Source organism: Elaeis guineensis, chromosome 7 (assembly GCF_000442705.2).
Source record: "Elaeis guineensis isolate ETL-2024a chromosome 7, EG11, whole genome shotgun sequence".
In the NCBI taxonomy this organism is placed as follows: Eukaryota; Viridiplantae; Streptophyta; class Magnoliopsida; order Arecales; family Arecaceae; genus Elaeis; species Elaeis guineensis.
This window is the reverse complement of record NC_025999.2, coordinates 103,516,109-103,534,651: the sequence shown is the minus strand read 5'-3', so window position 1 is coordinate 103,534,651 and position 18,543 is coordinate 103,516,109. Positions and strand designations below refer to the sequence as shown.

The window sequence follows — 18,543 nt, the reverse complement described above, 5'->3', positions numbered from 1 at the left end:
ATTAAAAAAATGGTAAGGCCTGATAGAAAAGATTGGTCAACATGCTTGGATGATGCACTATAGGCTCACCATACTGCTTTTAAAACACCCATAGGAATGTCTCTTTATCGGCTTGTATTCGGCAAAACTTGTCATCTGCCAGTTGAATTGGAACATCGTGCATTTTGGGCCATACGGCAATTTAACTTTAACATAAAAAATACGGGTTCCAATAGGAGACTTTAGCTAAATGAACTTGAAGAGCTACGCAATGAAATGTATGAGAGTGCTAGAATTTATAAGGCTCGAACTAAAGCATACCACGACAAATTCATTGCATGAAAAATGTTCGAGCCCAATCAGAAAGTGTGGCTTTTCAATTCTAGATTGCGTCTTTTCCTTGATAAACTTCGTTCATGCTGGGATGGATTATTTGTTGTGACTCAGGTATTTTCCCATGGAGCTGTAGGACTTAGAGATCCTAAACAAGGAAACACCTTTAAGGTGAATGGCCAGTGATTGAAATCTTATATAGATGGCATTAGCGACGGGGAATTAATTGAATCTATTGATCTAATGGATCCAGTACCGTCATGATACTCAGTACAATCTGGCTGAAGACTTTAAACTTAGCACTTCTGGGAGGCAACCCAGTTTATGCATTTCTTTCAATTATCTAATTTCTTTTCATTTTATTAGAAAAACTCATGGAGGACAATCAGCCAAATTAGGGGGAGCATCCCATCTAAGGCCTAGATGGAGTCACAAGCAAATCACGTCCACAAAGGAATAACCTCTCACCTGACAATGAATGAGCACATCAAATCTAGGTGGTATCTTTCCTTGCAATTTCTTTCTCTATTTTATTCTACTTTGTTATTCTTTTCTTCCATTGAGGATAATGGAAATTAAGTTGGGAGGGATAACTAACTTAAATTTTAATTGAGTCCTCAAGTATAATTAGAGGTAATTAGCTTTATGTACCCAAACTTTGTTTTGATTAAAAAGTTAATTAGGCACCCTAATCAATGATTAACGGTCTAAATAATTTTAGAGATGCTGAGGGGCAATTATTAAAGAAATCCAATGAATGGTAGGGTTTAGACTAGATCAAATTTTAAGAATAATTTCAGAACCCTCTTCTTATCGATTTTAATGAAGATCTGCTTCATGGGGTTTGGGTGGAAAGGTCGAGGTATGCAAAATTTTTTTTTTAATTGATATTAAAAAAAAAATTTATTATTGTCTCGCTGAGTAATCGGACCTCTTTATCTAAGTAAGCATTACGGTTTTTATCAAAAAATGGGGATGCAAGAAATTGATTATAATATATTTTTTTTAAAAAAAATAGTAGTAGATAATAAGGGGGACTAAATTGCAAGAAGACAATAAATCCAGCACACATCTAGTTAAAGGATTTAAAAAGTAAAGTGAGGAGTGGGTAAAAGAACTCTAAAAATTTTTATGGCTAATACTTAACCACTAATTGGATCGAATTAATAATCTGACGATGTACCTCTTTAATAGTCTGATTGGGTATCATCTATCTTTAGGAATATTTAACCTATCTTTACCTAGGGGGTATCAGAGCACCAGAACTGATGATAGTACATTCGAGGAAAGTTCTAACTCTACCGATACTTTTAATTCAAGACTGGTTAGGATACCTCTGCCTTGCGTAGCGCTAGGTGGCTGACTCTGAATATCTTGTTTCGGATCTTGGTATTGTAATACCGGACAATCTTTTGTTGATAAGCTGCCATTCGGATATGCACCTTTTTTCTGGCTTCCTCGAGCAGATCCAGATTAGCACACAGCTTTTGTGAGTTGGTCTGCCCGTCAAAATTTGTTGTTTTTGCCGATGGGATCCCAATTTCAATTGGCATCACTGCTTTCATTCCGAAGGTTAGGCTGAAAGGGGTTTCTCCTGTTGGGACTCTTGAGGTCGTCCGGTATGTCTATAATACATGATAGAGCTCGTTGGCCCACGATCCTTTGACTTTATCCAACTTGATCTTTAGCCCTCATAAGATAGTATGGTTCGTTATCTCGGCTTCTCCATTGCTTGAGGATGAGAAACAGAGGTAAGGTGATGTGCTATCCCATGTTCTTCGCAAAATCCTTCGAATTTGGCCCCTGTGAACTGACACCCATTGTCAGTTATTAGCATTCGAGGTAGATCGAACCGACAGATAATCGACTTTCAAACAAAATCTACCGTTCTAGCTTCTATGATGCGGGTAAGAGGTTTAGCCTCTATCTATTTGGTGAAGTAGTCTACGACGACGAGTAGAAACTTGCACTGGCCCGACACCTGTGGGAAAGGACTAAGGATATCCATCCTCCACTGTGCAAAGGACCAAGGGGCACAGATAGGAGTGATCGACACGACAGATAGTCGTTGTATGTTGGAATTCTTTTGGCACTTGTCACACCGCCGCACAGTCCTCAGAGTCCTTCTGCATGATCGGCCAGTAGTAGCCTTGTTTGAGGATTTTGTAGGCTAATGCTCTTTTGCCGATATGATTTTCGCAAATCCCCTCATGTACTTCTCGGAGAGCGTAGTTGGCTTCTGATGGCCGCAAGCACTTTAGGAGAGGCAGTGAATGAGATTTTTTATACAACTTTTCCTCGTTAAGGAGGTATATGGCTGAATGATATCTGATCTTCTGTGCTTCTTTTTGGTCCACAGGTAGGATCCCATCTTTGAGATAGTTGACTAACGGATCAATCCAGGAGGGTTCTTCATCAATCTGCAGTACGGTCGTCGGTTCTTCAATGCTTGGCCGGCTCATTACTTCAAAGAATGTTTTCTTTGGTAACTCGGATGGTGTCGATGTCGCCAATTTGGACAGTAAATCCGCCCTTGAGTTCTTCGACCAGGGTATCTGTTGAATTTCGAACTTGCTGAAAGTAGATGCCAGGTCTTTGATCTTTTGAAGATATTTTATCATGTTTTTCTCTCGGACTTTATAACTACCTTGAATGTGTTCGACGACCAACTGGAATCATTGCAGGCCTTCAAGTCTCATATCCTCAACTCCCTGGCTATTCGGAGTCCAGCAACCAAGGCCTCATATTCAGCTTCATTGTTCATAGCTGGAAACTCAAAGTGTAGGATGTACTCAGCCACTGCCCCTTCTGGGTCAGTAGAATTAAATCCACTCCTGATCCTGAAGAGTTGGACGATCCGTCCATATGTATCACCTAGGAGTTGTCATCATTCTCCAACGGATCTTCGTCAGTTGGGACCTATGGTTTCGGCTTTTTCTGCTCAACCGGCTCATCTGGGATAGTGCATTCGATCACAAAGTTGGCTAAGATCTATGCCTTGATGAATGGTCGAGGCCGGCACTGAATGTCAAATTCTGAAAGCTTGACCGTCCATTTTACGATTCATCCGGATGTGTCTGGTCGATAAAGGTTGTTTTTTGTAGACTGATCGGTCAGGACGATGACAGTGTGAGCTTGAAAATAAGATCGGAGCTTCCTTGCTATGATGAGGAGTGCGTAGGCCAGCTTTTTGAATTTCAAATATCTGATCTCCATGCCTCTCAGTATTCAGCTAATATAGTAGATCGGCTTCTGTATCTTGTTTCGCTCTTGGACCAGCACTGCGCTCATAGCAATAGGCGAAACTGCAAGATACAGATATAATTCTTCATCAGGATCGGGCTTACCAATGAGTGGAGCGGAACTTAGGTAGTCTTTGAGGTCGATGAATGCTTTCTGGCACTCTTCAATCCATTGAAAATTTTTCGGTTGCTTCAAGACTTGGAAGAAGGGCAAGCATCGTTCTACCGACCTTGAGACAAATCGGTTCAGAGCAGCAATTTTTTCAGTAAGACGCTGCATTTTTTTGATTGTTCTTGGAGGAGTCATCTCCTGTATGGCTTTTATTTTCTTCGGATTGACTTCAATTTTTTGGCTGGAGACCATAAAGTCCAGAAATTTCTTGGAGGTTACTCTGAAAGCATATTTGGCTGGGTTCAGTTTCATCTTATACTTTCGTAGAGTGGCAAAGGCTTCTTCGAGGTCGTCAATATGGGTTCTCCTGGACTTACCTTTGACGAGCATATCGTCTACGTATACCTCCATATTTTGCCCGATCTGGTCCTTGAAGACTTTGTTCACGAGGTGCTGATAAGTTGCACATGCATTTTTAGATCGAAGGATATTATCCTGTAATAAAAAAGACCTCGATCAGTAATAAAGAAGGTCTTGTCCTCATCTTTAGGCGTCATCCGGATTTAGTTATAGCCAGAGAAGGCATCCATTAAGGATAAGAGTTCATGGCCTGACGTGGCGTTGACCATCCGATCAATCCTCGATAGTGGATAGCTGTCTTTTGGGCAGGCCTTGTTAAAATAGGTGAAGTCGATGCAGATTCGTCATTTGCTATTCATTTTTTTTACCATGACCACATTGGCTATCCACTCCAGGTAGGTTCTGTTTAATGAAACTCGCTTGGAGCAGCTTATCCACCTCCTCGGCTATTACCTTCTATCGCTTTGGGGTGAAGCTCCTCTTCTTTTGCTTGTAGGGATGGTGCTTTGGGTTCATGTTCAACCGATGTATGATCATGGAAGGATTGATTTCTGGCATGTCCACTAGTGTCCAAGCGAAGACGTCCAAGTTCGCCTGCAAAATGGAGGTTAGCTGGTTTTTCATTACTTGATCCAGGTTCGATTCGATCTGGATCGTGTGCTCTGGGTTTCCATCTACCAATGGAATTGAGATTAGGTCCTCGATGGGCTCTCCTCCCTCCTCCGTCAACTTATCACGGGTATCTAGTCCCTTGATCGGGTACAATTCGACAGGACGACCTCCTTGAAGAGTGATGTTATAACAGTATTGTGCCAGGTCCTGGTCTCCATGGACATCCCCAACCCCATCAACTGTCGGAAACTTCATCTTCAGGTGGTATGTTGATATGACAGCTCGAAGCGCATTTAGACCTGACCGATCGAGAATAGCGTTGTAGGCTGAAGGTGCTTGGACGACTAGGAAGTCTACTTGCACATTAGTTTGAGCAGGGGGTCGGTCGGCCTTCATAGGCAAAGTGATGACTCCCTCGACAGGAACAGAATCTCCGATGAATCCGACGAGTGGGGAGTCCATTCTTCCCAGCCGGTCAGTAGGTATCCTTATCTTGGAAAAAGCATTATAAAATAATACATCGACAGAGCTTCCATTATCTATCAAGATGCGGCGTACATCATAATTTGTAATATTTAATGTTACAACGACCGCATCATTATGCGGAAACTGAATTTCTCAGGCATCCTCTTCGGTGAAAGTTATTAGTTCTCTAGTCTGCTGCCTCTTCGATGCCTCTCCATCTCTGTCGATTCCTTTAGATCCATGCCCCCCAGTGATGGCATTGATCACATCAGCCGGGGGTTGGTCTTTCTGTGGCGCTGCCGGCCACGGTTGCTCGTCTGGATGAGACCTTCGGTGTTTTCCTCATCGCTCTCGTCGCTCTTATCACGCCCACCTCCGCAGGATGAAGCGATCAAGATGACCATGCCTGATGAAGTCTTCAATTTCATCCTGAAGATCGATGCAGTCTTCTGTGTCGTGGTCGTAATCATGATAGTACAGACAGTACTTATTATGATTCTTCAGATGTAGGGGTGTCCGAAGTTTTCTTGCTTCTGGGAGTTGATCCCTTATTTGCATTAACACTTGAGCCTTAGGTGCGTTCAACAGAGTGTAGCTAGTGTATCTCCTTAGTGGTGAAGCCTGCCAATCCCTTCTTTGAAGACTCCAGGGTTGACAGTTCTGAGGAGCATCTCCATTTTTCTATTTTTGGATTGGAGATCGGGAGTGCTGGTGGGTTCTCCCCTCCCAACTCGGGGAGCGCTCTTTATTTTGCCCCACCACATTAGAACTAGCAGGGACCTCTTCAGTGAAAACCTCCTCCATACGAGCATATTTCTCTGCACGGACAAGTATATCGGGATAGTCCCGAGGAAAAATCTTCACCAACGATTTTTTGAGGTCATTTTTCAAAAGTCTTCCCATCATTGCGGACATCGCGATCGATTGATCTAGGTTACGAACCTTCAGTGTCGCCACATTAAAGCGGCTACCGAAAGCGCGGATCGACTTCTCCTCCTTCTGCTTGGTAGTCAACTGCTTTTGTTGTCGTTGGCTGCTGACAAAATGATCGACGAAAGACCAGCACAACTCTTCAAAAGAGTGAATCAAGGCTGGTTTCAAACTTGAATACCATTGTCGAGCTGTCCCTTTGAGAGTATTAGGAAACACTCGATAAAGGATGCCATCAGTCGCTCTGTGAAGGAGCATCGCCGCCTTAAAAGTTTTTAAATGATCGACGGGGTCGGCAGTCCCATCATAGGTCTTGAACTGGGTCACCTTAAAGTGCCGAGAGAGTGGCTCCTGCATTATCCTCAGGGCAAAGGATGGCTTGTTGCTGAATCCCTCATAGGGCTGCGCCGGGGAGGAGTTGTTCATTGTATCGATCCGCTTATCGAGCGCCTGGAACCATCTCTTGATGGCAGGATCTCGGATGGTGTAGGCTTCGGAGTGCTGGGGAGAGTGGCGACCAGGGGTTGAGTCATACCCCGATCACGGGCTAGGAGATCACCGCCTTGTTGGTTCTCAGATTCTGAGGTGGCTACGGTGAGTTTGCCTCCTCTTCAGACTCTGTGGAGGTGCTTGCGGCCGCTCTAATTGTAGTGGCGGTAGTGGAGCCGAATTTGATGGGGGCGTCACCGTAGGAGGTGTCGATGGTGTCGTCGAGGAAAATACTGGTGGCACCGCTGGAGGGAATTGCAGGAGCAGCCTGATCAGACTGCGGCATCATCGGTGGAGGTGCAAGAAATGTTTGGACCGCCTGAATGATGGCCGTCAAAGTCTGGACCTGCTGGAAAAGTAGGTTGAACTGGTCCGCTGTGACCAATGCTGGCTGGACTAGTGAAGGAGTCTCCATCGTCGATGGTTGCATCGGATTGTTGGCCTGGCTCTCCACCTGATGGAAGGCGGTGGCATTGGTGAGACGGGATGAGACTCGCTTTGGTGGCATAATGTCTGTTCTCGATCTGCGCTCCCAAAATGGATCAAAAATTCTTCCTCTAGCGTTAATCTGTTGGTGCGAGAAATCGCCTGACGTTGGACACTGGAGCTGATGACAAGGTGGGCCTCCTAGGCACGCAATCTGCAAAAAAGTCCCTAACCAGAGGTAGCTCCGGTGAGGACCCTCCTACACTCAAGTCAAAATCTGGTTCAACAGAAGGAAGAGTGTGAGAGGCAGAGTGATTGCATACCTCTTGGGGGTCCTCTTTTGATTTCCTTTATAGTGGAGAATTGGAGCTTTAGTTGGCAAATTAGTTGGCATGATCCGGCACGATCTGGACGTGACTCGTTGGATGCGAGATTGTCGCTCGATATTTTCGGGATGTCGTGATTGTGGTTGCCTTATTGGCCCATCGACAGCTATTGCCTGGTGGATGCTGTGTTTTGAATGAAATTGCCAATATGAACGTTGCAAAGGCGAGGAATGGTCGGCAATGACTAGGGGCCGGTCACCTTGAGCCATCGTCGAGGTCAGCTCCGTAATGCACGAATGGTCGGTCTTGGGTTGTCGGAGAGGACAACGACCGACTTCAAATCGGTGGAGAAAGCAGTGGCCGACCTTGTGTCGGCGATGACCTTAGTTGATGGGCCTATCGGATGCAGTCATTTTGGGCTCTGGATTTTTTCACTAATTCGGTCTGTTTGAAATTTCCTCTAACGGGTCCCTTCATGGGCTTAGATGTCCTGCCCATTCAGCCAAAACGGGTCAGGACCAATGGCACCAGGTGTGACCTAATTGGGGTCGGTTGTTTATTGAAAGGAAAAAGAGAGCAGTGGGGCGTTATGTTCTCTTTTCTTGTGGGTTAAGTGATAGGACTGTGCGGGAAAAGGCACATAGAGAGAGGGGGAGAGAGAGAGAGAGAGAGAGAAAGGGAGAGGGAGGGAGAGGAGATAGGAGGGATGGATGGCAGACCTGACCTGCCCTCACTATATTCACTTAAACTCCTGATTCTGTTGTACATAAATATGATTGATAAGTGATAAATGATATTTCACTTATCTTTCTCGGAAATTTTTTTTATTTTTATTTTTTCAAACTAGGATATTGGTAACAGTACCATATGCCCCATCAGACTTGAAAATATATCACTATTTACTAAAGTTTCATTGAACACAAAAAAAGTTTCAAAATTAAAGAAAAAGAAACAAGTAAAAAAGACCATCCCAAGGGTTGAGACAAAACTGGTATAGGGCACAGTACCAGAATTTTAATCCTTGCTTGCAGGTGGACACATTTGTGTGCGGCTTATTCCCTTTCTTCTTTATGTATGAGGGCACATGCACGAGTTCATTCTTAAATATTGTGATGATAACATAGTGTCCATCTCTTGTGATCATAGGACCCATGTGTCAAGCTTTCTCTAAAAAATGCCCATAAAACCTCAGGCAGCAATCTGTTAACATATTGTTAACATATTCCATATAAACTGATATCTCACTTCTTCCTTATATGCTTGCATGAATCCCATTTGCTAAAGATTTTACATACCTATTGCTGATCAGTTCTCCTGAAGAAAATAAATTATTATCTAGATGTTATCTAACCTTTTCATGTACAATGGCTAGTATCAGAGGATGCAAAAATGTATGGCAATGAAGACCTTGAGCACATAATACAGCGTTCAAGATGCCCCAAAGGTCGTTTGCTATATTACCTTCCAGTTCAACAGAGGTGATTGTCTTTTCATAGATACAATAAATTTGCATGATTATGTCGAAATTGCTACAATTATCAGTATGTTCACACAGAATAACCAATCCTGAAGTTGTTTCCAGACACCAATACTACATTCCACGGTATATATATGTATATTTTGATATATTGATCATAACTAAACTAAGGGATGCATATATAGGATTAGTTTATCTTTGGTTCATTATTTCTGGAATATTTCTCTGTTGTGCAGTGAATTCAAGGAAGATGCATGCTCCATGCCATCATGGTCTGACTGGCACACTGATTTTTGTTGTCTCACAGGTCATACAATTCCTTAAACATAATCACTCTAGAGAATCATATACCTTTCTTATTTGTTTGTACTTTTGTTATGTCCAGAACTTTTCTTAAAAATGATGCAGTTATGTATCACAATAAGTTTGTAAGCAAATGTAGAGGAAAACATGGAAGCACTATCTTGATATGTAGCTTTTGGAAAGGCATTTTGAAAATTTAGAAAACTTGTAAAATCATGTAAATTGACATTCTAATAACATCCATTGATTACTTCATTGGTAGCAACAACTATTTGGAATCATAGCTTGGTAAAGATTTTGTTAAGGAAAAAAAGAACATTAATATTCGATTGGAGATACGTCTGTGTACGGGTTTTTCATTTTCTTCATTTTTTTAATTATGATGGGACATAATTCAGCTTGTTTTTCATCTTGGTATGGCTATAATCTGGTCAAGTTTTTTTTTGGATGTAAAAGTGAATAGACTTAGCTTCCACAAATTATAGTATCATTGGCTTCATTGACACCATGGTCCATAAAGTTGAGCACCATGGAACTTAGTTCTACTTTTACTTAATATTGAAACTTGAAGGTTTGACCCACTGAGTTTTGTGTTTGAAGGATGATGAGTAAGCTACTCAAATTCTTAGCCAATCGGTCCTATCTCAGCTGGTTGGCATCCCTCTCTTGAGTGGAGAGAATCAGAATTTGAACCCAGGTGTTGGGCACCCCCTACTGTTTGATAAAGAAAAGCTAATCAACTTCTTCTTTAGAGCAGGTGCCTATGAACATGTTTTTTTGATTTTGTAAGCATTAGTGACTGTCTTTAGGTTCAAGGTTAATTTTATAGGGTGGTTTGGGCTTGCTTGAGAAGTTGGGAGAGTTGTGAATATAGCTCTATCTGCATTGATATTTGGAATTTTGAAGGTGAAAATAGAAAATAGAAAGATGCTAGGGGGTCTGCTCATTAGTATTTGATTTAGAGGAATATGATATTGTAGTACTTTGCTTCCTTTCAAGAGGCAAATCTCTAAACCTTTCTAGAAAGTGAATAGATTGACATTCTTGAACTTGTATGCGGGATTTTTAATTGCCTCGCCTCCGGGAAAAAAAAGTTCTAGAAGTGTCAACCTCAATCTTGACTGAAGTTCTATAGCCAGTAATTTTCAACATGGGCAGGGCCATGAGGGATCAAGATGGTTTAATCTACTTGAAGTATTTGGCCTGATCAGGCTTCAGAGGGATTTAATTGATCAGAAAGTAATGCACTTAATGGGAGCTTACAGACAGCAGGTATACTCCTCATATGAAAGAGGCAGGCTCTTGGGATGTTATTAGTTTGGCTGATGGAGCAAGACTTCTTAGGAGGCTCACTTTGGTTGTCCATAGGATCATAAGTTTCCTTAAGCCATATTAAAGTAAGAAATGTTTGCTGGTTGGCAGATTCTCATCTCAAAATCTCCTTATTTTTTATGTGTCTGATCAGCATGCCTCTTTACTCACACTGTAACTCTCCATAATACACATGCCCGGTACAAGCATGCCAAATTAGCACTGCTTTTTGGTCCAGATCTCCGAAAAAGAGGGTGAAAACTGCTCTTTATCATTGTCAATTTTTTGTTGGTGCTCACTTGTTGATAACTTTGTGGTTTTATGTTTAGTGCCTTATTTGGAATTTAGAGATACATTTGATTTCAGTGTACTATATTATCCATTCAAAATATACATGTAATTAGGTTAACATAATGGTATTTCCTGTTAGTCTAGCAAAAGTCAAAAGGTATATCACAAACTCATAAAATTTAATATGCTCTGTTTGTGCTTTTCTTTGTTATTCAAGCTCATCTTTCATGATATATATTAGCATTTCCGGTATATCAATTATTATTGAGCCTTTGAAACTCTAATTTCTCTTATTAGAATTTTATTGCAGGTCTTACTAGTGGCATGTATATGAGAAATAATGAAAAGGTTACTTGCCCAGATGGTGCTTCTGGCCTTTATGTTAGAACGCGGAATGATCAAATTGTCAAAGTAAGGTTTTGCTTTTTCTTTCTTTCTTTCTCCAAAAATAATGGATGTGCAATTGCAAACTAGGTCTCATGTTTATTTACTTGTTCTTCTAAAGAGGATGTCGTTGGAGAATGGACTGATTAACTCTTCGCAATATCCCTGTTATAATATGCTTACATTATGGACCAAAAAAATAGGATCAATATCTTCGTTTATTCTTTATGAATTGATGTTCAATGTGGTATACCTTTCTTATTTAATTTTCAACAGCACCATTAACCATGTAGAATAAATGTGCCCTGTGTTACAACCTTGACTGCTAAACCATCACGCCTTGTCACAATAACTATGTGCGGTTTGCTTTATGTGTTGAATAGAGTTGTGAATGATAATAAAGTTTTTTTTTCTTTTATCCCTGTTCCTGGGTATTACGTTGTAGTTCGATGAATTTTCTTTTCTGCCCCACTCTTTCAGACTATAAGGACTCGTTTGATATGCGGAAAGAATTTTCTTCATAGGAAGTAACTTCCCAAGAAGTTACTTTCTGGGAATAGGATTTTGGCATGTTTGGTTGAGCATCCATTTTTTTGAAAAAATTATGTAAAATACCTATTATACCCCTAGTAGATATAAAACCATACATTTTTACTCCTAAACTTTATATAAATATAAATATTATATTTATATAAATATAAATATAATATAAATATATTATAATATAACATAAGACCATAATTATTTATTATATTAATATAATACTAATATATATTAATATTTAATATAATAAATTTATTAATATAGATATAAATATAATATTATATTAATATCAATATCAATATATTAATATAAATATTATATTAATATTAATAAAAATATTATATTAATATTAATAAAAATATTATATTAGTGTAAATATTAAAATAATATTAAAATAAAATAAATATTATAATATTGATATTAATATTATATTCATATAAATATTAGGATAATACTAATATAATATTATATTACTGTTCAATATTTCATCCTAATTATCCATTGATATTTTGAAAAATCTTGACCGTTGATCTTAAAAGGATATTTTGGGAAAGAAAAAAGTAACACCACTTTCCATCTCATGAGAAGTGCCAATACTCACCTCTCTCATGGGTTTCCATTTTTTATAAAATATGGAAAGTGACTTTCCGTGGGAAGAGCTTTTTCCACTCTCTCTCTTAAAACTCCAACCAAACAAGAGGCCCTCTCTCCACTTCCTAGGAACTACCTCTTCCCTCTTCCATTTCCCGTCAACCAAATGAGTCCTAAGAGATAGTGAAGGAGAGAGGTGTCTTGTAAGTTGTGACAATAATATTATCCTTCCTCTTGCATATGTAAATTTTGGAGTGCTGAATGCCTTTGGAACTTAGGGAAATGCATATTGATTTTCCTATCCACTCATAGTTTTTTTAGCCATTTAAAATTTGCCACAAGTTTATTACCTTATGATAATCTGTTTCTGCAATTGTTTCAGATAATTCTTATTTTCAACCAACCATAATCTGGCAGCATCTGATGCTTAGTTATTCTAATTTTCTTGATCACTTGGAAAAATGTATATTGGTTTTCCTGCCTTCTCTAGTATTTGTTATTAGCCATTTAACATTGCCACAACTTTATTAACCTATGATAATATGTAGCTGCAATTGTTTCAGGTAATTCTCATTTTCAGCCAATCATAACTTGGCAGCATTTGATGCTTAGTTGTTCTAATTTGCTTGATCACAAGTGAACTGCATGTTGATAGAAACTGACATGGTTCACTGTGTAGTTGGGCTTAATAGGAAAAGATGATTAATTACAGAACTAGGAATCCTGTATGAACGTTTGCTATATTAATTTCTTAAACATGCTAAATCTTCATGTCTTTTATTCTTCTAATTCTCCTAAATCTTCATGTCTTTTAATTTATATATGTTTTAGACCCGAACCATGTTATCAACAAACTTTTTATAACTTAAGATAAAAATTGATATCAAATAATATAAATACATAAAAGTTCATTGCCTCATACTTCCCAAGTCAATCTAATTCATTGAATAGGTGAGACTTGTACATCATGAATTGCAACATGAACTACGTGAACAACCAAACTATGGACTGATGTATGTTCCTGCATATGTTTTAAGATACACTCTACTTGTTTGCTTTTCTCACTTCCTAGCTGCAATCTTGCTGCTTTAGACTGGGCCTTTAAGCTATATGATGTAAATGATGAAATCATCATATATATTTCTGAATTGTCAACACTTTACTTGTACCTGTGGAGGTCAAAGTAACCTCTCCTGCCCTCCTTTTATTGATAGTTGCAGGAGCTTATAAATGTGCACAATTTTTCTGGAGGTACCCCAGCTGCAAAGTTTGTGTTTCACAAAAGGAGTGTATTCATAATCCTTTTAAAATATTTCTGTAGTAAATCTTGAAATGCTGTATTTCATTTCCATTTTTAGACCAGATATGTTGGAGTGTATTCATAATCCTTCTGAAATCTTTCTGTAGCCAATCTTGAAATGCTATCTTTTCTTCAGTTCATATTGACTTCTGGTGTGGTCCATCCTTTGGACTGACAAAGGCCACTTCTGTACATTTCAATGTGCTAGGATAAGTTGGTTATCTAATTGTACTCCTTGTTAAAATAAAAATTGTAATTGTGCTATGACACTGTAAAGAGAACATCGAAAAGGTTTGATACTTGACTAGAGTTGTGAAGACTTAGTCTTACATGATGAAAGCTAAAATGTTATAACTTGCGCTAAAATGTCCTTTATTGACTGGAGACTCCCATAATATCCCACGTGCTGACACTTTTGGTAGATGTACACAGGACACTTTCTGGAGTGCCTTGGATAATCAGATTACATTCAGTCCAAAAGTGTTGGCTATCCATGATTTCTAGCTTCGTGGTAACACTGCTTTCCTTTGATGCATCAGGTTGTCTTTGGAGAAGATGAAATAGCATATCAAATTGCTGAAACTGGAGATGTACTATCAAGAGGTCGTCTCTGTGCAACTCCGCATTCTGTTCAGGTACTCTAATCATTGAAATCATTTTCCACTGCAAGTTTCTTCCCTTTCATCGATTAACTTTAAGTATAACAGGTAAAATGCAAGTAAGGCTGTGAACTAGCAGAAGAGGGAAAAAAACAGATATCTTTCTGCACACTTCTAAGGCCCATCAGTTATCATACTTTTTAGCCTAATCCATTGCCATTGATTGCATTATGAGTCTTTGTGTGCCTCAGAGTAAATAAGTTGGCATATTAAAATCTCATACATGCTTTCATTTTCTAGCCACCCACTAGTGTCATGTGTTAATTTCATAGAAGTAAATTTTCAACTGCCAATATCAGTATAAGTTTAGTGCTTAATTTGATTAGTCATATTTTTGCATATATTACTGAGAAACAATAATGTCTTCAGCAAGTCTAAAAATTATTGGTACCTGAATTAACATCTTTGATAGCTAGCAGGAAGTTAACTTACTACAGCATCGACCGGGAAAGACAATTCATCAACACACTTTTTTTGGAAAAAAAAAACTTTTTCTACATCTGTCTTCTAACAACTGTGTACAAGTTCTATGCAACCTCTGGATGCCTAACAAATAATGGGTTTTATATCATATTGCCAGCTTAAATTGTTGAGTTGATAATTCCTTTCCAACTTGCCTATATTTTATACAGAAGAATCTCTGAACTCTTTCAGGAATATACAAATAATGGGTTTTATATCATATTAGCAGCTTAAATTGTTGAGTTGGCAATTTATTTCCAACTTGCTTGTACCTTATTCTACACAGAAAATTTGTGAACTCTTTTGAGAATATTAGTTTATATTTCTCCTTGTATTGTTAAAATTATCTCTCTACTTACAACATTTGACAAAATTGAACTCAGAGATAAACAAACTGAGTTATTTATTAAATGACATTGGCAAACTTTCAATTATTTGTTCTTACTGCATTGTTTTATACTTACCGATCAGAAAAATGTACTTGTTATTTCCTTCTTAAAATCCCTGTTGCTTTTATCTTAGAATTTTTTGGTTGTTGGATAGGCACCTACAGGAGAAAAGGCTTATGGGGTTGGACGCTCAACTTTTGTCCTGTTTTTGCAACCTGACTGGTATGTTCCAATTTGGTATGTTCTTCTGATAGATTATAGAGAAATTTGTCTGTGATGTCATAGACATTACTTTCTAATTGTTTTATTTGAGGGCACTACTAATGCCTGACCCATGGAAAGCCTCATGAAATATGAAAATCAGAGCAGTATATGAGTCCCAATTATCAAATGGCCTTTTAGAAGTAGTCTGCAGTGTTCTGTGACCCAGACGGGTTGACCTGATCGACCCACCTGACCTGATACAACTCAGGGGAACTGGGAATTCCTTAAAAAAGAAAAAAAATGGTCTAATTCCACATATCGGGGTCTGGGTCATAGGCCAACAGATGACCATAAAATCTGGAATAATCAAGTTGATTTTCGAACCAGTGAACCTTTACACAATTACTAATCTCTCAGCTACCAGGACTTGATGTTTGTTTTATTATCATGATTTATTGTACTTATGTTGTCTCTGTTATTAGATGAATGAATTTTAAATAAGTTGTGATATTTCAATAATCCCATTTTTCAATAAAAAAATCAATTCCTTTTCCCTTTTGTAGAAAGTGGAAAAATATATTTGTTTATTCTTTTAGATATTTTCAGAGCCTTATTTTTTTCACATAAATAAAAATATCGATGAGTTTCACACATTTTCTTATATTATATTACAATTTTTTAAGATAAGACGATTGAATTATTATATTAATTTTCTGATTTTCCCTATTTTATTTTTTCTAGATTTTTTATATTTAGTGATATTTATTTGTTTTTCTGTTTATGATGTCATGGGTTATAGAGTGACCGGTGGTGAAACTATTGGCCTGAAACTGAGCAACTAAAATAGATTTGCCTGGGCCGATTCGTTCTGAATGCTAGTGCATGCATGTGTGCATGTGTGTGTGTGTGTTCCAGTAGCATGTTCTTTTGATAGACTGTATAGTGATTTATCAAGATGTGTGTGTGTCCCAATAGCAGGTTCTTTTGATAGACTGTAGTGCCATTTATGCATGATACATGTGTTCCAAACTTCCACTAATGGGTTCATTTGATGAGACTGCAGAGCGGTTTGTCTGTTATGTGCATGTGCAATTGAGTCTGTGATATGTGTGTGTGTTTTCCAATAATGGATTCTTGTGGCATACTGTATAGTGATCTGTCTGTCGAGCAATTTGTCTGTGATGTATGTGCGTTCTCCAAAAGTGAGTTCTTTTCATAAACTGTAGAGCAATTTGTCTTGTGATGTAATGTATGTGTCCCAGACATTGCTTGCTAATGTTTTCTTGATTTCAAGACTAATGTCTGACCGATGGGAAAACTCATGAAATATGAAATACATATACGAGCCCCCCATACCAAAAAGCCTTTCAGAATTTCTCTCAATGTATGTTTTCCCTACTTGCCAAATGGCTTTTCAGAAGTCCCCTGTGTATGTGATAAAATATGCATAGACTTGCACCTTCTACAGTGAGCTTGGAACTGTATGCAATGCGTATATTCATGGAAGTTCTGAGTTATAGAATTTGTCAATTTTTTAAGTGGTCTACATGTTCTGATCTGCTCTCCTAGTTTGGCCTGTACCTGATCTTACAATTTTGTGCTTCTTATTCCTAAAGTGGCCTTTTTATTTATCAAATTAAGTTTTGAACCTACGCTAGCAACCACTCAGTTCAGGCTGAGCTTTCGCAGGTTTCCCATGCTGAGGTTGATGGCATCTATTACATTAGTTGAATGTAGATGTAAAGATTTTTTCTCGATACACAAAGGTTGAACTTTGTAAAAAATTATGCCGGTACATTTTAGGATCCGTTTTAATTGAATTGGTCGATTACTAAGTGCTTGCCATTTTGCAATATTTATTTTATAGGGATGAGATTCTTAATTTTCCTGAAGAAATACCTCATCATCTGAAGGTGCGTGATCAAAACCTTAATACCTTGCTAATTAGCATGTTATATCATATTGTCGTATGTTTCTGATGCAAATATTATATGGTAATGAAAAGCTCATTTTTCTTTATTTGGACCCTCTGGATTTGCCAGATTACTTTCTTAAGCACGTGAACTGTGACCGCTAACATGTTCCCGGTTTTGATAAACTGCTTTAAGTGTTTACCGTTGTTCTTGTTCTTTCATAAAGAAATGGGTTTCATAAGCCGCATTCTTTTTGCCATTGGATATTTCTTCCTCACTCCATTTAAACTTGTGTCCTTGATTTCACTCATTGCAAAGCTTCTTTGCAGTCGGCCTCACCAAATGAAACTCTGACTTATGGAGAGTATTCTATGAGACGCCTCAATGAATTTTATGATTGAACTTCACAAGAATATTTTTCATGATATACAGTTGACAATGTGTATATACTGTATACTGTTGCCTATACATATAGTGGCAACTCTGTTCTTAATCTCTTCTGTTGCTTGTATAGATGCCCACAGCATACCTGAGCACAAAAATTTATGGCATTTGTATATCATAGCAGTTCTTAATCTTTGTAACCTTGCTAGAAAGCAAAGATTGGTTTCTAAAGGTGTCTTTTAGTGTCTAGGCTTAAAAATATTATTAGTGAATGACCACGTCATTGCTCTGATATCCAAACTACTTTTGCAAAAATTAACACTCAGGGAAAGAATCAAATGGACCACACATCTGCTAGCACTTCTGCTTATGTGCCAACTAAAATGCAAGATGTATATGCACAAGAGATGGCTTTATCAGCGACATTTGTGAGGCTACACCATACTGAAATATGGGAGTGGCATTGAGTTGGTTACGGTTCAGTTTGGCCAACCTTCATCATTGAGGCCCTAAACTTGGCTGCTAGGAGGTCAAGGTTTCTTTGACCAAACTCGTTGGTAGTTGGGTTAGAGCAATCTTTATCCCCTCCAGAGGAGGTGAGGTGGGAATAAGAGGAGGAGGAGGAAAGTTGAGGTGGAGACACCGGAGTGATAGACAACAATGGGTGGTAGCAAATATGGTTAGGCATTCCATGCATTGAGTTGAGTTTTGGAGGGTTGGGTTGGCCAACAGAGATGAGGAGTGGTGAAGGGGAAGGACCAAGGAGACGGGTTATCAATTGATCTGAGAAGCTTGAGCTTCCCTTGAATCAGACAATTTGAGATTAATGGAACCAATCTTGAACTTGGTTCACAAGCTTGAAGTTAATTTCAAGCAGATCTGGATATTAACACTCTTTGATCCAGACAGCTTATATGATGTAATATATATATATATATATATATATATATATATATGTGCATTTACTGTATAAAAGCTTCTTTGATGGCTTAGTTAAAATATGCTGTTTTACAAAATGGTAATATATTTCATCTTATATTTAATTATTTTGAATATAT

The 18,543-nt window shown here is 38.5% G+C and overlaps 1 protein-coding gene across 12 annotated transcripts in view; it reads left to right on the top strand.

Annotated features, from left to right (window-relative positions):
- Positions 1-18,543, top strand: part of LOC105047886 (uncharacterized) — a 38,610-nt gene that overhangs the window by 16,393 nt on the left and 3,674 nt on the right. For 3 of the 12 annotated variants that reach the window (XR_003801261.2, XR_012142577.1, XM_073260597.1), the window contains exons 9-15: positions 8,647-8,752; positions 8,830-8,877; positions 8,988-9,058; positions 10,967-11,067; positions 14,014-14,109; positions 15,139-15,221; positions 17,056-17,101. Coding sequence is in view for 9 of the 12 variants with exons in the window: in XM_073260597.1 (XP_073116698.1) it covers positions 8,647-8,752; positions 8,830-8,877; positions 8,988-9,058; positions 10,967-11,067; positions 14,014-14,109; positions 15,139-15,221; positions 17,056-17,101 (551 nt within the window). In the remaining 3 variants the exon portion in view is untranslated. Of the gene's footprint in view, positions 1-8,646; positions 8,753-8,829; positions 8,878-8,987; positions 9,059-10,966; positions 11,068-14,013; positions 14,110-15,138; positions 15,222-17,055; positions 17,102-17,430; positions 17,786-18,543 lie in introns of those variants that run through there. The other 9 variants (XM_029265418.2, XM_029265416.2, XR_002165007.3 and 6 more) reach the window with 7 other exon arrangements.